This window comes from Neolamprologus brichardi, chromosome 16 (genome assembly GCF_056152115.1).
Source record: "Neolamprologus brichardi isolate AB-2024 chromosome 16, ASM5615211v1, whole genome shotgun sequence".
NCBI classification, from domain to species: domain Eukaryota; kingdom Metazoa; phylum Chordata; class Actinopteri; order Cichliformes; family Cichlidae; genus Neolamprologus; species Neolamprologus brichardi.
The window spans coordinates 22,902,939-22,925,867 of NC_142119.1; the positions used below are offsets into that span (position 1 = coordinate 22,902,939).

At 38.5% G+C, this 22,929-nt stretch overlaps 3 protein-coding genes across 8 annotated transcripts in view; 2 read left to right on the forward strand and 1 right to left on the reverse strand.

The window, feature by feature from the left end:
• gpm6bb (glycoprotein M6Bb) overlaps positions 1-11,398 on the forward strand; it is a 29,162-nt gene extending 17,764 nt beyond the window's left edge. The window contains exons 2-7 of one of the 2 annotated variants that reach the window (XM_006788384.3): positions 4,941-5,127; positions 5,833-5,989; positions 6,088-6,256; positions 6,871-6,944; positions 7,061-7,126; positions 9,362-11,398. In XM_006788384.3, coding sequence (XP_006788447.1) covers positions 4,941-5,127; positions 5,833-5,989; positions 6,088-6,256; positions 6,871-6,944; positions 7,061-7,126; positions 9,362-9,511 — 803 coding nt within the window. In that variant the 3' untranslated portion in view covers positions 9,512-11,398. Of the gene's footprint in view, positions 1-4,940; positions 5,128-5,832; positions 5,990-6,087; positions 6,257-6,870; positions 6,945-7,060; positions 7,127-7,536; positions 8,969-9,361 lie in introns of those variants that run through there. The other variant, XM_006788385.3, reaches the window with a different exon arrangement.
• On the reverse strand, positions 10,974-20,863 carry ofd1 (OFD1 centriole and centriolar satellite protein). 3 transcript variants are annotated; one of them, XM_006788387.3, is made up of 23 exons: positions 20,781-20,863; positions 20,504-20,619; positions 19,001-19,204; positions 18,843-18,911; positions 18,718-18,745; positions 18,523-18,627; positions 18,294-18,430; positions 18,021-18,194; positions 17,544-17,650; positions 17,322-17,441; positions 16,827-16,900; positions 16,651-16,742; positions 16,291-16,480; positions 15,442-15,572; positions 15,190-15,301; positions 14,082-14,792; positions 13,731-13,887; positions 13,539-13,630; positions 12,698-12,817; positions 12,351-12,505; positions 12,062-12,229; positions 11,897-11,967; positions 10,974-11,649 (listed from the first exon to the last, which is right to left on the reverse strand). In XM_006788387.3, exons 2-23 carry the CDS (start codon positions 20,597-20,599, stop codon positions 11,604-11,606), a joined length of 3,159 nt encoding a protein of 1,052 aa, XP_006788450.2. In that variant the 5' UTR covers positions 20,600-20,619; positions 20,781-20,863; the 3' UTR covers positions 10,974-11,603. The 3 variants fall into 3 exon arrangements, with proteins under 3 accessions (XP_006788450.2, XP_087686245.1, XP_006788449.2); XM_087830119.1 differs by having other exon boundaries at positions 12,062-12,199; positions 20,785-20,858; XM_006788386.2 differs by having other exon boundaries at positions 20,785-20,858.
• A 149-nt stretch (positions 20,864-21,012) lies between these two features.
• trappc2 (trafficking protein particle complex subunit 2) lies at positions 21,013-22,871 on the forward strand. Of its 3 annotated transcripts, none has more exons than XM_087829702.1 (5): positions 21,013-21,075; positions 21,302-21,438; positions 21,732-21,874; positions 22,379-22,466; positions 22,564-22,859. In XM_087829702.1, exons 2-5 carry the CDS (start codon positions 21,346-21,348, stop codon positions 22,660-22,662), a joined length of 423 nt encoding a protein of 140 aa, XP_087685828.1. In that variant the 5' UTR covers positions 21,013-21,075; positions 21,302-21,345; the 3' UTR covers positions 22,663-22,859. The 3 variants fall into 3 exon arrangements, with proteins under 3 accessions (XP_087685828.1, XP_087685829.1, XP_087685830.1); XM_087829703.1 differs by having other exon boundaries at positions 21,045-21,075; positions 21,320-21,438; positions 22,564-22,868; XM_087829704.1 differs by having other exon boundaries at positions 21,048-21,075; positions 21,335-21,438; positions 22,564-22,871.
• The last annotated feature ends 58 nt before the right edge of the window (positions 22,872-22,929 follow it).

The window sequence follows — 22,929 nt, forward strand, 5'->3', positions numbered from 1 at the left end:
AAATGTGTCAAATATAGCTTCTGTTGTAAGGCCAGACTACTACTGCTGTCGCAAAGAGATGGACAATAGAGTGAGAGGAAGTGGTTGGATGCCAAACTAGGAGTATTAGTCAGGGAGTGGGAGCATGTGAAAGTCATCAGAGGAAAAGGGTCCAATGTGATTTTCATTTAAAGTCCTCCACCCAGAGCCAGTGGGATCCCTTCATTACAAGCTTGTTGTTTAGAGAGTCACCAGCTCCTACTGTTATCCCCCCGTGGAGGAGGAGGACTTTAGCTAACACAGGGATTTGCAACATCCTGTAACATCCTGTATTCAATGTAATTCCGCACTGTACTCTCAGATAACAATCTATTTTACAATAAGATACACAGATTACAGAACTCTGTAAAGTTTTGTGCGATTCGTTTGTTGGCCTTTGGACTTCTTTCATGGAGTTAGATGCAATGATCCTCTAAACTGTCCAATAACATTAAACAGGAGTTGTTGCTATGAAGAAGTACTACTTCTTGCTCCCAGCCAAGAAATATGCCAGCGTGTAAACCTAACAATAAATCCACAAACTTTTGTTTGTACAGTTGACCAAAACCTCTGAACACCACAACACGCATCTCCATCATAATCTTGGTTACTAACTAGTGACAGTAAACAAAAGGAAAACAAGTACTTGCTTAACATCTAAAAATAGTGAGACTCTTGTTTACTTTGCCCGACTTAATGGATGTCACTTCTTGAGAAAGCTCATAATTGATTTTCCAGTATCATCGTTTCCTTAGAGATATTTTAGAAATGCTGTTAACATTAATCACCATGAAATGCCTTCTTAATAGATTAAGTGGTTATGTTTCAAAATGCATTTTACTATATATTTAGCATAAATGGCCTTTAAGCAGACTCAGTTTCGAGCCTTTAACCGAGATATTTTATTTTCCACAGCAGTTCCACATAGTTATCTCAAAATAAAACAATATGAATTCACATTTCCTTAGCACATTTTTTCCCCACGCTGCAGGATGAATTAGGTTTATAATAACAAGTGATTACATAAATCTCCAGTGATGACGAACAGGGATGCTAGCTTGCATGCCATTGGCTTGCATTTTTCAGATAAAAGAAATATCACCAACAATATTTCACCACTAAAACCAGCCTGAACCTTTGACAAAAGGCAGGATAGAGCCATGCTTTCCTGTTGTGCACTTAGAGATGCTCTTTTGCATATCTTGGTTTTAAAGAGTGTTTATTTAAGTTACTGTTACCTTATCAGCTCAAAGCAGTCTGACCACTCCCCTCTGACCTCTGACATCAAAAGGACACTTTTGCCAAGAGAACTGCTGCTCATGGGATTTTTTTTCCCAAACAATTCTCTGTAAACACTAGAGATGGTTTTGGGAAAACCCAGCAGTTTGGGAAATACTCAGACCAGTCACTAACCACGTGACATTCAAAGCCGTTTAAATCACCTTTTTTCCCCTATTCTGATGCTCAGTTTGAAGTTCCGCAGGTCATCTAGACCATGGCCACATGGTGCTGCCTTGTGATTGACTGATTAGATGTTTGCATCAATGTGCATTGGTATACCTAACAAAGTGGCCAGTGAGTGTATATACATTATTGAACTGATGCTGTGCTACTGTGTCAACAATGCTAACAGGCTGTCATACAGTTTGACCAGGAATGACTATCTCAGAATTCTGTCTAATAAGTAAAGCTTTGACAGAAGCCTTTGTGAATAGAGAAATAGAGCACTATAACAGTCAGACAGAACATAAATGACAACCTAAGTAGTTTAGCTGTGTAAATACCACCCATGATTCATTGTGTTATTAAGCATAACCTAAGTGATAGCTTTGACATATCAACATTGTCAGTTCTGTTGGATAGCTGCTTAAGGACAGTGATTAAACAGACTGTATAACGATTAGATTTTCTCTCTTTAATTGCACTTAGTTGGATAAGCAGATTCCTGCCTTGGCCATGTCAGGTTAATATTAACCTTTTGCATATATTAATCTGACTGTAGATTGCCATGATATGCCTATATGATTTTTTGCATTTTATAATTTCAGACTTTCTTATGTGTTTGGACTTTCTTCTTATTTTCAGATCTAGTAAGGAAATTAATAAAACTATTGTACCATGGCATCTGGTGGCATGTTGCCAGATCTTGATCTAATATGGGGAGAAAAAGGTTCACAATATGGTGTTTATTACTACTTTTGTCAATTTGTTTCTAGTATTTAGTTGGTTTTGCACTTGGAAACACCTGCATGCCACAGAACTGTAAACATTACAAAAGAATAGGGTGGTGTATAGTTGTGAATAGAGACTTACGTAGCCTTGATGGGGGCTCGGGAAGTTGATTTTTAGCCAACATTTCCCAGTGTGTCAGAGCTACCTAATAGTACCCTCTCCTTCTTTATTTAAGTGGACTGTATTTACTTTGCAGCTGGGTTCAATATCCTGTCGAGCTTTGTGATCTGACTCCCAGCAAACCACTCTCCCTGCCTGACATTTTCATTACAGAAATGTGGGCTATGGTGGAAGCTAGCGACTCTGCTGTGGGGTATGCTCATTGAGTTGTGGTTAACATGCTGCCATGGCAACTCCTATTCATTCACTGTGGGATAGAAATGTTTTTAATTGCCCTGTACTACACAAACAGTCTGACTGCAAAAGTATTGACCTAGCAGCCATATATCTGTAAATTTCTTTTGTCAAGGAAAGCAAAGCACATGGACACAAATCAACTTTCAGTGTCCCAATAGACATTTTGTCTCTTACCTCAAGAAAAAGATAAAAAAGGAAATGGACTGGTTCCTATATAACACCTATTTACTCAAGTTGAGCACTCAAAGCGTTTCTTACTTTTCCCTCTGATATTCTCACACATGCCAATGGATGTATCGGGGAAACTCGAGGTTCAGAATCTTGACATATGGACTGGAGAAGCCAGGGATTGCTGGCAGATGACCTATTCTGCCACCTCATCTACTGCTGCCCTTCTGTTGTTAGATGTTTACAGTTAACAGATACTCACAGACTGGCATAAATCCCTATTCTAATGAATGCACATATAAGAGCTTTCTTATCGTGTGTAAGTATTAGCTTAAATACGAAAGCCAAACTGGTGAAAACCAGCCCAAAGAACACTTCACAGAAAAATGTGACCATTGCAATTCTACTGCAGAAATGAGTATGAGTAGACTGTGTTTTTTGGCTGGGGTTGCCATGTGCTAAGCTTTAACATCATTCTGGGTGTGAGGTTATAGCTTTATGCTAGCTTGTTTTTTGTAGATTGTTGTAGAGCTGGTGTTGTGTTAGCAGCAGTGGATAGATTTGTCTGCCTGGGCACAATATACATTTTACCATCATGCCATTATCCTGTTCATATCTATCTCCCTATGCAAATACTGAAATCTGATGATTGTAGGGCAGAGGGCATATTTGTTTTTGTTTTTGCCTTCTGATTAGCCAGTATAATTGATGAATTTGATTGAAATGTTAATATTGAAAAAAAAAAATAGATCTGCAAACAGTGCTTAAAGAAATCAGGGCAACCATGTACCACAAACAATATGGTGACACTATACCCAGTTTCCCCGAAGCATGCGTTGCATATATTGATACTGATACATTCTAGGCAACATATGGTCTAAGACTGATGTATTTTTTGGAAGTTAATTATCTGCCAGTCCAATACTACTGGTCAACTGATATATTGGTATTATTTAATGGACATTGTTGTGAAGATAATTAATCATCTAAATGTAGACAGTGTTAATACAGTTTATACAGAATTGTTGTTTTGGGGACTTTGTGACGGTGCAGTTTGCTTATTGTTATTAACACTGGACACATAGCAACATAGACATGTGTCTGTGGTTACCTGACATATAAATCTAAAATTCCTTCTACATCTGGTTTGATGTCCAGAAAAATTTGACTGGTTAGCTGCTAAATATTTTACTGGTTTCATCAACAAGTCACTAATCTGTGGTTAGTTGCTGCTGCTTGATGCCCAATGAGTGATTGGTACTGTAAAAACATTCTTTCTAACAGCGTTAAATGTATTTAATAAAGATGGGAAATCAGGCATAGGCCCAGGTGTGGGATTCAAAACATGAACAGACAGTGACCTGGATGTCCTGAGGCTGTACAACATCCTGTCATACACATGTGGATCTGATTGTAAAAAGGCTGCGGCTTGTTTGCGTTTTTCCACAGACAGTGTGTTGTGATGACTGGGCTCGGTTTCACAAGGCACAAGTGCACATAGGATCAAACAGACTCATCTAGGTCACTTCATTTCCCTCATGTTTAGCTGCCATTGATTTCCTTTAAAGCTTGATACACATGCATCGCCCTGACCTGCTGGATAGCCAATAGTGGCCTGTGAGTGAAGTGATGAATTGTCAACTGAAACGTTACAGCAGTGCAGATTTAAAAAAAAAAAAAAAAAAAAAAAAAAAAAAACCCTCAGTGGCACCGAGCAAACGGTTCCTTTTCCTCATGTGCTTTGCATTGCAGTTGTTTTTGAAGGAAGTGCATTAACCACAAGAAAATGTTTTGAAAGTTGTTTTGAACAGATGTGCTGGGACTGCCTGCACATTTCCTTTTGTAGCAATGATGATGAAACATCGTTATTTAGAAAATTTAAATTGTAATTGATTACAAAATGATTGTGGCAGACCAGTAATAAGTTCAGAGTATGTGCTGCCTCTTGGGTAATGTGCCCATGGATGAATGGATGATTAATGTAACGAATCATCTCATAATTAATTTTTCTTTGATTCGTATTCCACAAGCGAAACACGCTCCCTTTCATGGAAGTGGGGTCTGATGCTGATATTAATTCATTTCATTGCCTTTCAAAGTGAAATGATTTGGAATAAAACATGATGCTGAATAACACTCGCTTTTTCTTTTTTTTTTTTGCACAGGTTGCTTTGAGTGCTGCATCAAATGTTTAGGCGGCGTGCCCTATGCATCTCTGGTGGCTACAATCCTCTGCTTCTCTGGTGTCGCCCTATTCTGTGGATGTGGCCATGTGGCCCTCACTGGCACTGTGACCATCCTGGAAAACCACTTCTCCAAGGTCACCAGCGATAATGCCATGCTCACTGACATGTAAGTGGCCTCATACTCTGTGTGCTCTAAATAGCTCCATCAAATGTTTGCCAGAGTCTGACAAATGGATTACTTACTTGGCAGTTAGTCTGATTTTTTTTTCTCTTTTAATATTATTTCCCCTTTAATATCAGATGTATTGTACGTCATGCTCACTGGTAAAAGTGTCTCTGCATAAGCATTGCAGTAAACACAAGTCCAAACCATAAGACGGATAGCTCTTTTAATGAGGTTGACTTTATGTAGGCTATTTTTAGATGACGTTGTCTCCCACATTTACCTTATCCTTGAGAGCAGTCCTAATATGGACCCTTTTTTACAATGCAGTCCATTAGTCCTTACAATAAAAGACGAATAACATAAAACAGGACTGCACATATGTTTTGTGTTTGGGTGGATTTAGAGTGCACCGTTTAATTTAAGCCGTCCTCAGTCTGTCTCTTGGTAGATGATTTGCAGAGACACGCATCACCTGTTGTCTCCACATTTGGGCTTATTGTCTGTCTACACTGAGAAACTGTCTGTCACAACAATAAAGATGAACCTTCTCTGTATAGAATGCATGCATATGCATTGTATGGAGCTATTTTTTTTAGCTTTTTTTTCTTTTCTTTTTTTTTTAAAGGCCGGTTTTGGCCAACGTTTTGAAACTTATCCCAGCTTTACTGACACAAATAAACTCATATGTAATATTTATTTTAACAGAATACAGCTGATGCAGTATATCATCTACGGCATTGCTTCATTTTTCTTCCTCTATGGGATCATTCTGCTTGCTGAGGGTTTCTATACAACTAGCGCAGTCAAGGAACTGCACAGCGAGTTCAAGACCACCATCTGTGGACGATGCATCAGTGGAATGGTATGTAAATACCACCACACTTTTTTTTTTTTTTTTTTTTTAAATAGAGCGCACTTTAAAAAAGGTTTAATGACACTGTGACATTCCTGTGTCTTTAGTTTGTGTTCCTCACATACATCCTGGGTGTGGCGTGGCTCGGTGTGTTTGGCTTCTCTGCTGTGCCCGTCTTCCTCTTCTACAACATGTGGTCTACCTGTGCTGCCATGAAGTCTCCAATGGCAAACTTCACAAACATTGATTCCATCTGCGTGGATGCCCGTCAGTATGGTGAGAGAACAGCACTGTTTTTCTTCATTGAGATACACTCAGTGAATAGCTTCCTTTTAGTATACAGACCAATACCGTATTATACACACCACTGTTACTCCTTAAAAGCAAATCAGGTCTGTGTGGGGCCTCATTATCATTAAAGAGGTCCTAAAAGGTTCATTTATGCAGTTATTTACAAGAAAAGGTTAAGTGGACAGTTCTGATAAAAAAAAATAAGCCAAATGATACCTTTATTATTTTTGTTTTAGTCTACAAAGTTCAGACTAAGAGACAAATAAATGCATAAAATAGTATAGCCTACTTATACATACTCTCAAATGGCACATGATAGCTATATAATTTATATATAGGTTACCCCCAGGGTTATAATACGTTTCCATTATAACGTTAAGTGCACAAGTTGAGCCTAATGACTGCTGTCTTTGCAGTTCTTATGATGGTGAGGAAATCCTCATGTTTAAAGTTGAGCATGTCTCTGAAACACTGAATTGTTATCAGCTTACTAGTACTGCAGCTCGGTGTTGTGTTTCTTAGGTTTGATCATGATTTGCATGAGACAAGGCTACTATTGGTTGCAGGTGTAAAGGTGCTTTTTAATTTTATGACAACAGGAATTATCCCGTGGAATGCCACACCAGGCAAGGCCTGTGGATCAACGCTAGGTGACATCTGCAACACCAATGAGGTAAGGCGTGCTTGTGCAAACATCACTCATCCCAGAAGTGGCACGCAGAGCAGGGTGACATAGGATTTTGTTTATTGAAGACTAAACACTGTTAACGCTGTCTGTCTTTTTTTCAGTTCTACCTGTCTTATCACCTGTACATCGTAGCGTGCGCCGGGGCAGGAGCTACTGTCATCGCTCTGGTAAGCTTCCGTTTGGTCTCTCCATCCTCACGTTTTAGTCCATCTTCACATGGTTTGTATTAGCAGGTCATGTGTCCAGTGCTTTTCTTCTCATTCCCATATGGTTAATGTAGCCAAACCAATGATGATAACATAGTCTTTTCCAAAGCTCCAACTTCATTTTGCTGTTTACCCAGCTTAGATGGACATGACCCTATTTTGAACAGTTGCTTTTTTGTGCCATGATTACGATTCTTTTTTAGAAATGACACTTTTAAAAAAACTGTTAGAATTCTATAAAATTATACTTCATGATCTTTAACATTTTACTGCTGCAAACTTACTGGCCACTTTACTAACTTGTCACAATATTAGTGACGAGGAGGTCACTGGCATGTACTCTTACCACCTTTTCTGTTCTCTTCCACCAGCTGATCTACATGATGGCTACTACTTATAACTTTGCTGTTTTGAAGTTTAAGAGTCGAGAAGACTGCTGCACTAAGTTTTAAACCGTTTTAGGAACACAGTGCACCATTCAAGGCTGTGCTGAGTAGACACCGTTGCCACTGACAACAGTTGAACTAAAAAAAACAACAAAATCTGAGAATAGAAAAAAATCAACCTCTCTCCATTAGTAATCACAAGACATGTAAATAGCTGACTGTATACTTCTCTTAGCATTTGGTATCCAGGGATAATGCTCGTCTGAGGACACCTGATGAGAGTTGTCTTCAGAGTGGGATGATGGTGTTTAGTTGACTGGTTTGTTCTGCTTTCCTTTACACTTACTTATTGAAATATGTCACCACCAGAATTTTTTTTTTTTTAAATAGAAATGTGCGCAGCTAGAAATCCACAATAGTGTTATTTATATTTGTAATTTGTGAAGGCGGTTTTGGCCTGCACAAACCACATGAGTAAGTTAGATAAAAAAAAAAGACACACACAGTATTAAGAATGCAGTTATTCACTTTCCATAAGCTGGCGAGCTTCAACTCCTGAGACACTTGTAAAACAAGTGTGCAGGTTTTGAAAAAACTGCCATTCTGAGATCTGATAAATACACTAGACTGCACGTGGCTCATATAGATGTACAAGACGAAGTTAAGACACGTGGGCATCTGATGACGAATATTGAAGGTGTTCTCAGGCTTAATATTTTTGATTGACAGATTAGCATTTTGGTGTGGATGGATTTTAGTACAAACAATCTGTAAAATGAGCTGTGATGGCGGCAAAAGTGCCTTGTCCTTGTATTTCTTTGGTTTATTTGCTTAGCCTTAAAATCTTTCAGAACCAATGTGTGAAACACGGAAAACCTTCAGTATTATTAATTTTTTGGGTCATGAGTTAGATTCTAAACTGAACTAAAATGTTTTATTCAATGTGTTATGCTGATGAGTATTACCACAACCAGCTGTGTATTGTAGAATTCAAAGTAACTGCACATATCGAAAGTAGCACAAATAATGGGTTAGGCCAGTACCGTGCATATAGATCTGCATGAGGCCCTATTACTCGGATTAATTCCATGTATTTTATAAAAAGAAAAAAAAGAGAAATTATCCTCTTTTAGAGTACAGTATTTTTTTTCTATGAGAGCTGATCCTGATATTGCCCCAGCTATGAAGTTGGCGTTTTGTTTCATACATTTTCCTTTATTCTTTCTCAAAGTGCCATTAAAGAGCCATTTGTTTTTATCTTAACACTGAGCCTGCATGCTTACAGTTTTCAGATACTTTGATCTGTTTATAGTTACTTATACTCCATATTTCATATATTTAAATTTCTCCTAAGTTTTTCAAAGACTGTAGCTTTTACTTTCTTTATAAAATAAACAATCTTTGTTTACAAAAAGAATCCCCACCTGGTCTATTTATTATATATCCTACAGCTCAGATTTGCAAATTTCAGAATCTTGTGCTTTGCACTAACCTAAGCTTTTACAGCTCTGCTCATTTTGCATGTGCAGCCTCCCGCTATCTTCCTCCACTCATCACCTCATCTTTTAAGTGTCATTTCTGTAGTATTGTGTGTAACGAGGTAATAACTCCGAGTATTAGTAATGATTGTAACAGCACTGTTACAATACCCGTAACATTTCTTTTTCCACAGTGTCCTTTTTTTTTTAAAAAAAAGCATAACTTTACGTTCGTGTATGTCCGTATTGTACGTACTGTAGCTCTGACTCCTGTAGCTTGCTTTGCATCTTTGACATGCTCACCGGCCATCCACCTCACCCTTCTCTTCCAGATCCACTTCCTCATGATTCTCTCAGCAAACTGGGCCTACCTTAAGGATGCCAGTCATATGCATGCCTACCAAGACATCAAAATGAAGGAAGAGCGGGAGCTGCAGGACATCACCTCACGCTCAAAGGAATGCCTCAATTCCTACACATAAGGATATTTCAAGCTTACAAACCACACACACACACATACATAAGCACATATACTTACAATAACAGACACTGTGGCCAACCACTGTGGGCCCTCTGGACCAAGGCGACTCTCAGCTAAAATAACATGCCAACTGACACTGTGCAGTACTAACCAGGCTCCTAACAGACTAATGCATCAGTGTTGCTTTCTGCACTAATTGTTTCACAACTGCTCTGTGAAGTTTCATTCATGCTAATTTTTATTTTTCATTTTCTGTAGGGAAGAGTGATCTGAGTTCTGATGTTCGTGTGTTTGGTTTTTTTTTTTGCTGGTGAAGCTTGTGACATTGCACTATTCCTACACAGCACACCACAGTGTTTCACAGTCTTGCTCGATCCTTCTTTAGTTTTCAGCTAAGGAAGATGAAACATTTTGGTTTTTGTTCGGTTTTGCAGATGTATTATACAAATGAACAGCCTTACATCCAGTCTGAGTTGTGCGTCACACTATACTGACCTTTTTAGGGAAAGTAAACTATTGCACCAGATTGTTTTATAAAATAGTTGGTAATACATGCACTCTATAATCTATAATCTATAATCCTTGATGATTATGAATTTACTTGCATTTCCATCTCAGTTGGTGATTGTCTGAATGTTGTTCATTAGTTATGGATTTTTCTTGTACAGCTACTTAAGTCATGGCCTACATTACCTCTACCTCAGGTGAGCACTAGAGCCTATGGACAAACAATTCCCCATTGCAAGGTGTAAAAGAAACCAATTCCAGTTGTAAAAAGATGTCTCAAAGACATAGTAGATAGGTTTGTGTAGCTACACATGCACAACAGTTCAACTGATTCACAGTACTATAGACTTTGGATAATGCTACAAGAAAAACTTACTGACCTGTATGTATTCATTTAGGCACATAGGAGGAAAAAACAAAAACGTCAGTACTTGCCAATGAAGAGTTGTGATGGCTAATGATATAGCAGTGATTATCTGCAACATGTACAATATGATCAAAAATGACTTGATTTAAAGGAAATCCTATTAATAAGCATAACTATGTCCCATGTGTTTGTTAGTTCAGTTAAATTTATTACAGGTCAAAATTTTTCATTTCTTCTTACCTTTTTTCATAATTTTCTATAATTGTATATTAATGTGCAATTTTCACAATGTTAAAATAACAACTTATAATCTTTATTAACTGAGTTACAGGGATAATTTGAGCTGTTACTTTGTTGTATAAAGACGACCACTTCTGTGGTGACCTGCGATGTACAGTTATGTATACTGACTTCAGTAGTAGGCAGTGTTTGCCCATTTCCTGTTTTTCTAACAGAATATAAAGCTATGTAGCACACTAGTTATAGATCTTTTTTTAGGTTCTTCTAATCACTTGAGAAGTATACTTTATTGTTTTGTTGCCTGATAGTATGCCTGTATTTTCTATGTATGTCAAGGGCTTCCTCATGATTAACTGATACTTAACTTTCCAACTGTCAAGTAACAATTAGCCACAACAACAGTCCTTTAAACAGTTGTATAAAATTATAAATGGTAAATTCAGCCAAAGTATGAATGCCAGTGTTAAACGGTATCTGTTTGATACAGTGGTACAGACCCTACAGTGCTTTATGTAGGACTGGCAATAGGTGTGCAGTGGTCGAGCCGATAGATGACAGATGTACATGAAGCTAATGTACGTCACATTTTGTCTTTGTCTGTTGTGTTTCCTGTTAAATGAACCAAAAAAGTAAATACAAGGCTATCTATCAATCACCAGGAGGACAGTAATCAGTTAAAAGAAAAAACAAACAAACAAAAACCATCCTGTCTGACTGGAAATCCCTTTATGAAACAACTTCACCGGCCTGTTGACTGTTTTTATGAAAATAAATAAAAATGTTTTTTTTAAAAAAAAAGTTCTTCCAATTGTGGTGCTTTTGTTCTTTGCATGATATAATTTATTGGTATACAGATTTTAAAAAAATGCATTTATTTGAATTTCATACAAAAAAGAAAACATGTAGGACTGATAAGCAAATTCTTGAAATATCTGTTTTTATACACTTCAGATTATGATGCCACAAACTGATGGTCAGCTCACCAAAAATCATCATCTTCATCCTTGTGTGAATATGCTGCAATGCTGAGACAAAATTGAGTTTATTAGTGAAAGCTTCGAGGGACAGGTAAAAATAAAGTAAAACACTTTAAAATTAACAACATGAATCCAGAACAACAAAAAACCCTCAAGTACAAAGTAGGACCACGATAAACCACAAAAGCAATTAAATGTTATTGAAAGAGGCTTATGTATGTATTAAAGTCCTGCACAGCTTTTGAATTAGAAAGCGGAAATAGTTTGTCTAGCCAAGTCAACGGTTTTAATTTACCTGTCTTCTTTATCCTCAGACAAACTCTTGGCCTCTGGGCTTGCATATTCTGCCTCTTCTCTTCGAGAGCTCTGTAGAAAAAAACAATCCCAAAGAACTCCAGTCTGCATCGAGTCTCCTGTTTAATTTGTACAGAAGCCTCAGACAAACGTGCATGCAACTCACCTGTGCATGTTGCTTCTCTCTTGCTTCCAAGACCATCTTCATGTATTTGTCCAGTGGATTTTCACTTTTAGACTCATATTTCTCTCCACTGATTTCTTCATCTATTCCTTTCTTAACCCCGGTTTCTTCTTCTTCTTCCTGTTTTGGATTTTCCACCTCTTGTAAAAGCTGATTAGAATGGGATGTTATCACATTAAACATTCATTTAAGGTCGCCTTTTATGAGAAGTTTAGATAGTTTAGCTTATAAAGAGGATTTCTGCAGGAAGTGGGTCTAAGATAATCATTACCATCTCTTTCTCTAGTCGCTCAAGTTCTTGCAGTTCTCTCTCTCTGGCTTCTTCTTGCTCCCTTTGTCTTTTTTCTTCTCTTTCTTTCCGCTCTCTTTCCCACCTTTGTTCTTCATCTTCTTTCTTTTCAGATTCAACCAAACTTTGTGGGACTTCTAGAAATGACATGAGTCATCCTTTGTCAATTTGATCCTTTGGGTTTAAAAAGCAGTTTACTGAAAATTGGCGGCAAAATGAGCCAACTGATTTTTACAGTTTGACTTATGATGTACAGTAGAAAAAAGGCTTGTATTGTCATTGGAAGTCAAGCAAGATTATGAATCGTTGATGGGAGAACTAAGACTCACCCGTTTGGCCCTGTGAGTCTATTAGGTCTTTTGGGAGGTCTTGTGGGTGGGGGGCAGCAGGGGCCTCCTCAGAGAGAGGGACAGCAGTGTCCAGGAGAAGCTCTGGAATGTGGCCGGGCTCTGGAGGGAGACATGCACAAAGAGATCTTTTATGCTCCACCATAATGCAACAGGGCCAGAGGACCAGCACAGAATACATAATCAGTGGTCCTTCATCTTCACCATTGTGCAGGGCCACTGAAAGGCCAGTCACACACTCATTAAAAAACAGCCATCCAAAAATTCTAGGCCGCCATACTGGATACATTACACATTTTGTTACATTAGTGATTAAACACTATCAACATATAATTAATCATTTTCTAGAAATATATTCTAGTGACAGATGGAGCAAACAGAAATTAATCACACAGTACACTTTTCAGCACTCGCATCGTGCACAGCAGCCATGGAATTAAAATAAACAGCACATAAACTATGAGTGTTTATCCTGGGATACAGTGAAGATTTTCCAGTATAAGAGGAGAGCTATACTTCTACAATAGATCCCCAGGGAACTTGTCATCTCCACTGAATGTCTTGTAGCTAGTCAAACAGCATGAAGCACTACTATAAAAGAACTTTATGTTCTAACAGTTTAAAAGTTCCCCTTTGATCACAATTTATGGCCCAGAACCTCTTCCTCAACAGCAATGAAGCGACCAGACTGCTGAAGCTCAAAGTCGGTTGTATGAGTCACGTACACTGCAAACATTAGCTTCAGAAATACATGACCACATTCTATTTGATTATGCTTTAAACAATAAAGGGAAAATACTAAACAAAAAACAATACTGAGTACCTGATAATCCTCCAGTGAGATCTTCAAGGCTTATCTTCTCAGGCTGTGGGGAAGACTCTGAGCTGGAGAAGACTTGCTGTAGCTTTGGTGGACTGAAGGACACAGTGGCAACATAGGCATTGGTTTTCACTGTCTCATCATAAAATGTATGCGAAACACTGCACTGTCCTTGAAAGTGATGCCAGATGGTACCTGGAATGGTCGCGTGCTGTGCTCCTGAGCTGAGGACTGCGAGGTGGACTGAGCTCGGAGGACAAGTCCTCTGAGGTCACCACCTCATTGTGGAGGGCAGGAGAGAGCTGCCTGTCCGACGACAGCTGTGGAAGCAGGACTGCAGACACGACTGGCCCTAACAGAAGGAAGGACTTAATATTAAAAAACACATCTGAGGTAGAAACGTGCTCAGAGACTGATGTGTAAAGATCTGGACAGACTGATCTGAATTTTCAAATAATTTCCATAGAAAATATACAGTTTACATGCATGTGTGCAGCATATAAGCACTGAGAACATAAATCATTATTCAGTTTTTTGACATATTACCTTCTGTAAGCTCTCTTTGAAGATTATTCTTGAAGGAAGATTGTGTTGTAGGGGATGGGTGCTTGGATGGAGCCAAGCTTTCATCTGGAGCGTTTCCATTTTTTAGGAACAAAGGCTCGGTCAGTGAATAGAGACTGTGGTCAACAAAACATGTGGCCTGTGGCTGGTTATGATCTTCTGAGAAGGTAACTCTTGATTTTGCAGATGGTAAAGTCTTTCTGGTGCCATTGGAGGGGGATTGGTTAGACTGAGGAGACAGTGGTCTGTGTGAGATCTTTGGTTTGTGGGCTAAGTGACTGTGTGAACGGAGAGGGTCGTGTTTTCTAAGAGGAGAGTCAGGGGAATGAGAAGGATGTGGTTGTAGTGGGGAAAAAGGTCTTGGGGGAAGCATGTGTGAGATGGTGGAGCGCACTGCCCTCTGCTGGTAGTTCCTGTAAGCTTCCTCTAAAGTCTCAGCCTCCCTCTGCAGCTCCTTGATCCGAGTCTTAGCTTCAGCTACCAGCTCCAAATCAGAATCTGGTACATCACTCCAAGGCGATTTGCTTCCTCCCAGATTGCCATCTATTTCACAAACATCATAACCCACCCTGGCCCTCAGCAGAGTTCTGTCCACATAGATATCAGGAGGAACCAGCTTGTCAGCGCCGAGCTCTAGCACAGAGCGATCAACAAGAGATGGTTTGGGATTACGCAGCACCTCATTTTCAAGAGCTGCCAGGAATACATGAGTCACACAAAAGGAAGAGAAAGGGGAAAAGCAAACAAGATGAATGTTGAGTACTACTACAGAATACCATCCACCATGAAAAATCAGAGAAAAAACCCCAAAGCTAATTAGAAATAATTACATGGGGCTACACCAAAAATAGGCAGTTAATACTGTAGTGTTGATTTCTTTCTTGCTTTTACTCAGTTTTCTATAAGACTATCAAAAATACAAATAAAAGGATGAATCAATATGTGCAACGTGTAACTGTGTACAGAACTGTATGAGCTAGAAAAGAAAGAAATCCTGCTTATGAAAAGCAAAAATAAAGTCAACTGTACTTAAAGCAAGATCATCTGATGTGACTAGCCACATTAACATGGATGCCACATCAAAGTGTACCTTGCTGAGTTTGGTGAAGCTGCATTTTAATGTCCTCAACATGGTTAGCCATCCACTGGGATTTCTCTTTACACTCTATCAGCTGAGCTTTGAACTGGGCACACTGCTCCATCTGCAGAAAAAAATGGACACAAAAGTGAATGACATGTATATTTTTTGATAACCAGAGATCTGAGGGCATACTGCGAACACAAATTCTTCAAGGTGAAGAAAAAATTGTTTCCCACAGCAAGGAGCTGTGATGTAGCTGACCTCACTCTGGAGCTGTGCCTGCAGCACCTGTTTCTGGTTGTCAAATTCTTCCGCATCCAATCTGTGAGCACTCTGTAGCCTCTGAAGCTCCAACTGCAAGGATAGTTGCTCTTTGGATGGTTTGCCCAAATCTGAGACAGGATATATAAGACTTAAAATATAACATAAAAGTACAGCTCATTTTCCCCAATGCATTTGTCTTCAGTGGGAAAACTGTCGGATGAAAAAGCATCTGGTTTTGTATGGAGCAGTTCTTGACCAGCATGACATTACAGCACATGGGGCCCATTATCATGTCACTGCCTTTTGTTAGCATTGAGGAGAGAGGCCCACTGCTCCTTTGCCCCATCTTTAGACAAGATGAATACTGTAAGCCTCAGAGAGAGGTAAGATTTTCTTTGCCATGGGTAAAAGGACCTCTGTCTCTGCTCCCATTCACTCATCCCCCTTTCCTCATTGGCTTTCTGCAAAGCTACAAACAAGACACAGAGGCCCTACTTTGGCAGGCAAGACACATTCAAGAAGACTCAGCTCAGCCAGAGGCAGTGGGATAAGACTACCAAAAATGCTTCACAGTACACTGCACCTTACACAGTTCACAATGAGCCTATACTCAAGCACTCTGAATGCAACACAGGAACTTCAAGAACCTCGCTTATGGCAAAGACTGCAAATATTCAGACTTACCAAAACTAGGATTGCATTTTAGACACAATAAATAGTCCCAGGCTATAAGATAATCAGATGTGCATTATTATAAACAGAGTATGCCTGATTGTGTTTTTCATGTTTTTAACTGAATAGGGACACTCTCCTGGTAGACACTCGAGAGCAACTGCCACTCTCTACCTGCATGAAGAAGCCGTTTCTCCTCTTGGGCCTCCTCCAGCTGTTTCTTCAGCAGCTGCAGCTGCCCCTGCAGCTCTGCTTTCTCTTTTGTTAAGCGGGGGTAGTCACTCATGCTCTCCATTCTTTCCCTTAACAGCTCCTTCTGTTGAGCCAGCAGAGAAATCTGCTGCTGTGCTGTGTCTAACTCGATCTGGAAAAACAAGCCCGCGAGGGATATTAAAAGCATGGGAACCGAATCGCACTGGATGGCATGCATTTATCACAGAATTAAACTGAATGCTAATATAATTATTTATCATTTTGCCTCACGTCCACTGAAAAGGGTGAAGTTAACAAGGATGGATGGATTTGGGTCTTTACCTGCAGCCGCTTCAGCTCTGAGCACGTTTTACTGTGGTCCTCCAATTTGGCATTAATTGCAGCTGACTCCTTTTGGATACGGACAGTTTCCACTGAAAAATACAAAGATGTGAAAGTAGACAAAGCACAGGCAACAGAAAATTGGTCATAAATCCTGCACTGACTGACATACTTGCCTTTGTTTCTGTTCTCACTTTCTGTGAGCTTTTCTGTTCTCTTGATGTAGTCCTCCTTTAGTTCAAGCTGATACCTGATTTAAAGACAAAATGAGACATTTAAAAACAGGACTAAAACTAAAACAGTACAAGACAAAGTGACTTGTTGTTCTTTCTACATTACACAAAGCAAATACTCGACCCAGTGATCAACTAGAGATTTGCAAAATCAATGTTGTCCTCTGTCAAATACATGGTAAAGTCCTCTTGTGTATGTTACTCTATTAATTGCTGTTACTGCTGATAGCTATATTCTTTTGATAAAAAGAAAATCACTTAAGTTAAATAAAGGTTGGTACATTAATTAACTCAGTGTCATTGGAGATATATATAATGCTTTATTTAGCAGGAAAATATTTGAAATTCACCAACAGGATTACTGTATTGATTTTTATGTCACAGATAATTATGATAATGTATACTGTATAGTATACACACAGTACTGACAGTAAGTACCTGGAAAGTTCATTCTTCAGCCTCTGGTCATACGTGTCCTCCATGGTTTTCACAGCCAGTTCTCTCCTCCTCAGCAGCTCTTCAGCTGTCTTGATCTTCTCCTCATGAATTTGACAAGTCCTATTACCATACAAAGACAACAGCAATAACTATGAACCTGTGACCACAATGGAAGAGTGCAGCATCATTTCACTCAGATAAATAGTCATAAAAAATTCTTACTTTTCAAAGGCTTCTCTTCTCATCCTCAGCTCATTTTCTCTGCTACGTAGTGTTTCAATTTCCTTCAGCACTGACTGTCTCTCAATGTATACGTTCTTTTCTTCAATCTATAGAGAAGCGAAGTGGAAATAAGAGAATAAGAGATAATTAGTCTATCTTAAATTTAAGGAGAAATAATTTGAATGTAAACTGTAATGCTCAGAACCACCCACAATCAAATTGCAGAAGCCTGATGCCAAATCATACATACAGCTCAGGAAATGAGCAGCAAGGTTTGAGGACTGAGAACAATTTAAAAAGATCAAGTGATAGCCAGTAAAAGAAAGTTAAGAAGGCCAGAATCCTCAAACTGACACCAGAACTTTAAGGTGATATTATTAGTAAAATATTCACCTGGGTGTCAGACCTTTGAAATCTTACATTACATGTTCAAGGTTTATATGAGAAAAAGAGCACCTCATTGTAGCAGCCATTTACCTCTTGCTGTTTTTGCAACCGATCAATAGCATTTTTCTCTCGCTCCATCAGGGCCTTTGTCTTCATTTCATAAGTCCTCTCCAGCTCCTGCTTCAGCCTTTCAAATTCTTTATGAAATTTGGATTTTTCTTCCATCCTCACCTTGGCGATTTCAACTTCTTTAAAATGTTGTATCTACAAAAGAAGATGAAGAAAAAAAAGACAACATTGAGGCGACCCAACCTGGAAGAAAACTATGTGACCAAATAAAACGTGTTTGTTCCGAGTGTGTACCTTTAAGTTCATTTCTGTTTCCATCTGCACTTCAATGTCTTTTCTATACGCAGACAGTTTTGACTGTAATGGAAACACTTTGTCCCCATTGTACCCCAAACCCTCGTATTCCCGATCTATTGTTTTCATCTTATCTACTGTGAATGGAAAGACAGGGAGAACACATTAAAACTCTTTGTTGGAGGGCATGAATATGAAAGGCCAGTCACCGTCAGACATCAGTTCATACCAAGAGACTCTCCATAACTTGATAAACTTGTCTGAGTGTCGGCATCGTGGCACAGGTTCCGAGTATAATGATCTGTTAGCTGTGTTAGAAGGCTGATCAGGAACCCTGGTAAATAAAGACATAATAAATCACTGGGGAGACTCTGGAACAAAAGCAGTTTTATTTGAAGCAGAAGGAACAGGACATTGTACATACCCCTATCATGGTTTTCTTTATTTGAAGACTGTAAGAAAATAATAATGGCGCTGTTATTAGTAATTACACTATGTCTTAATACTTACATCAAAAAGATGTTCTAGGTTCAAAATAATTATAATTACCAATGACTTGTAAAGGTTTGATTCAGGGCTTATTTTAAGAAGCTGAAGAAGGTCTTCTTTTGTAAAAACCTGTAAAAGTAGATCAGAGACCAGAGACATTCATCTCCATCTTCTTGACACCTCAAGCTACATGTACATAAAAAAAAAGTCATACACACCTTGTCTTTAGATAATCCGCTTTCAGGATAGAAGACAGAAAGTGTGTACTCATACCCTGAGTTCTGGAGATGATCTGCCACTATGCTGTTACAGGCTGAAACTAATATGGGTTCATGTTTCACATGTGCTGCCCTGGGAACTGGTTCTTGGCCTGCCAAAGCTGGGTATTTTAACTCCTGGATGAGCTGATTTCGCAGCTGTGCCTACATTAGATCCGAATAGTCAAAGAGAAGGATGAAGACCAAACACTGGACATTGCTACATTGCTGTGAAAAAGTATTTGGCCCCTTTGATTAACTGTGATTTAACACCTTTTTTTGTAAAGTTGAGCTCAATTTCACTATCCACACCCTGGCTGATTACTGGCAGACCTGTTGAATCAAGTAATCACTCAAACAGAAGCTGTCTCACAAAGTGAAGTAAGCTAAAAGATCCCAAAAAGCAACACATCATGCAACACGCTATCAGTGTGGAAAGAGTTACATCACCACTACTAAAGCCAGTCTCACTATCCAATTGTTAGAGCTATAAAAAGTGGTGACCTTTCTGAAGAATGCCCAGCCTAGCAGAATTACTCTAAAAGCAAAATGACAACTCATTCAAGATGTCACTGAGTTCCAAGGAGAAAACCACTGAGCAAAAGGCTCAGCTCACATTTGCCAAAAAAAACATATTGATGATCCTCAAGACTTTTGGAGAAAGCGGAATAATGAGACGAAAGTTTCACTTTTTGGAAGGTTTGAGTCCCATTACATCTGGCTTAAAACTAACACAGCATTTTATAAAAAGAACATCATACCAACAGACATGGTGGTGGTAGTGTAATGGTCTATGGCAGGGGTGTCAAACTCAAACACACAGTGGGCCAAAATTCAAAACTGGAACAAAGTCGCGGGCTAACATTAATATTTATTGAAAAAAGAATCTTCCACCAGATATGAGAATGAATCTTTTCTTACGGACTCAAACAAGTTTTGCTGAAAAACTGAATATGGAACAAGCAAAGCTTAATACTAAACAATATATATATTAGCTGTATAATACCAGTAGGCCAGCTCTAACAGTAATTTGGTATGGCTCCGCGGGCCAAATGTAATTAAGCTGCGGGCCAAATTTGGCCCGCGGGCCAGAGTTTGACACCTATGGTCTATGGTCTAAAAAGTCCTGAAGGAAAATGTCTGGCCATCAGTTTATACCCTGAAGTTCAAGCACACCTGGGTTATGCAGCAGGACGATGATGAGAAACCTGCCAGAAAGTCCACCTCTGGATGCCTCAAAATAATGCCAGATGAATGTTAAATTCTAATTGCCTTGACATAACCTTAAACAGTCCATAAATGCTTAAAACCCTTTCAGTGTGGATGAATTTAACAATTGTGCGAAGAAGAGTGCACCATGGTGTCTCCAGAGTCCTCCATTGTGATGTGAAAAAAATCGAGAAAGGCAAATACTTTTTCACAGCAATGTATAATAATAACAGCACCGTTATTAACATTGCTTACCTTGAGTGTATCAAGAACTCCTTTAGTTTTAAAAGTCTGATAGAGTCTTTTCCTCAGCTCGTCAGGGGATAACGCATCTTCCTTAGAGGAGGACATAGCTGGGATCTTTGCGAGACCTGACATAAAACAAACAGAAGCAGACTATTGGACGGCGAACGTGAGAATAAAAACCTTCGCTTTCAAAAACTTTCCCAAGTATTATTGGCTGTTATCAAAATTGTATTCCTCTATCTTCGCAACATGTGCACCATGTGTATCTTAAGAAGAAAATACTCACCTACCTGACGACCACAAACCTTCGCGTCTCTTTTCTTGTTCTTGAAACATTTAAATCCACCGTCAACGGAAAAGCTTGGTTCCGTGCATGCGCACAATTATGACGTCACATCGAAAAACCAAAAACGTATTTATTATAATTTAATTATATGCATTTAGTGTTTCATATAGCATTTCTAAAAGTGCGTTAGAAAATAATCATCATTTAAAAGATTTAGTACAAAAAAGTTTCGCTACTTTATTATGTCATCATTTTGCGACTGCTGTTCTTGCGATCCAGGAAACGCAACTAACAGGTAAACAAACGCCGGTTTTATTCCTTTAAAAACAGATATATGACATACCTTTCTATTGTTTCTATTCATATAATGCTTATATTGGTCTTACAATAGGCATGTAGTTTCTTTAAGCATCCGTGGAGCTCCGCGGTTAGTACTAGCTTGCTATCCAGAGGGTTTACAGTCATTTTAGGTTACGCTGTCACTATTTGCTACTTATAAGTTTGCTTATTTCGTTGTGGAGGGATTAATTTCAGATCAGTTTATCTTTGCTAAGAGGAGAAGACGATGTCTGGAAGCTTTTACTTTGTCATGGTTGGTCATCATGACAATCCTGTGTTTGAGATGGAGTTCCTGCCAGCTGGGAAGCCCGAATCAAAGGTAACCTCGCTTAATTTAATCACTCAATTACTGAGCTACAGCACAGTATTTGTCTCTATTTGTGTATTTGACACTCTTACATATTTCAAATAATCAAACAGGTTTCAATGTTAGACAAAGATAATCTGAGTAAATTAAAAATGCAGTTTTAAACGATTCATTTGTTTATTAAAGGGGAAAAAGAAAGTTAATCAAACCCACCTGGCCCTATGTGGAAAAAAAATAATTGCCCCCCTCTCATTAAATCATGAAACAACTGTTCTTACTTACATTTGCTTACATCATACTTACAGGATGATCATCGTCACCTAAACCAGTTCATTGCACATGCAGCCCTGGATTTGGTGGATGAAAATATGTGGCTGTCCAACAATATGTACTTGAAAACTGTGGACAAATTCAACGAGTGGTTTGTTTCTGCATTTGTCACTGCAGGACATATCCTTTTGTTCTGTTTCATGTGATAATTATTTCCTGATGCTGTGTCAGTTGCCCGATGAAAACACATTTTTTCTTTGCTCAGCATTAATTAAGATATTACTGTTTTTAGACTGGTAGCAAGCGAGCAAGCAATTTATTTATATAGCACCTTCAGACAACTCCCAGCTGAAAACAAAGGGCTCTACACTTATGAAAGGGGTAAGTTTGTTAAATAATCTAATTTCAGTGGTGTAGTTTATACACAGTATTTGTAATTGAAACATTAAGTTGAATAACCAAAATCAAGCACAAGTTTTGAATCTTCTATTAATCTACATCTTAAAAAACATGTTAATTCATTTAAATCATTGAGATTTAAAGCTATGATCTAATATGTAATATAAACATGGAAATCAGGGCCACCAGTGTGATTATTTCGGGACTTAATGAGTTTGTTATAATTGTGTCTGGACAGATTCAGTGTATGGGCATGTCTTTATTTTCTTTAACTATTTGCAACACATATAAGATTCATCATGCTGCACGACATGCGACAAGAAGATGGAATCAAAAACTTTTTTAACGACGTCTATGATTTATACATCAAGGTAAGTCGTTATCCAGGTCATAAGAGTATCTTAGCATGATGTGACATTTGGTATATTTTGCTTTTAGCATTTAATCTTATCCTGCTCTGTCTTTCAGTTTGCAATGAATCCATTCTATGAAATCAACGCGCCCATCCGCTCAACTGCTTTTGAGAGGAAAGTCCAGTTCCTTGGGAAGAAGCATCTCCTGAGTTAATCACTTCACACAAGAATTTCAATAGTGTCTTTATGTTGTATATAGTTAATACAGTTGTTTCTGTTCTTCTTTAAAAATCTTCAATGTGTTCAGAACAAAAGTGGATTTGTATAAACAGTGTTTTGCTTTGTGCATGTTTGTTTTGTTTTTTTAATAGAGTGGATGTGGCTGCTTTGTGTGACATCATGGCTTCAAATTTCATGTGCACTGCAAAAATATCCAGAAAGAAAATATCTATAAGTTAGTGTTGCCTTACTGCAGAGCATA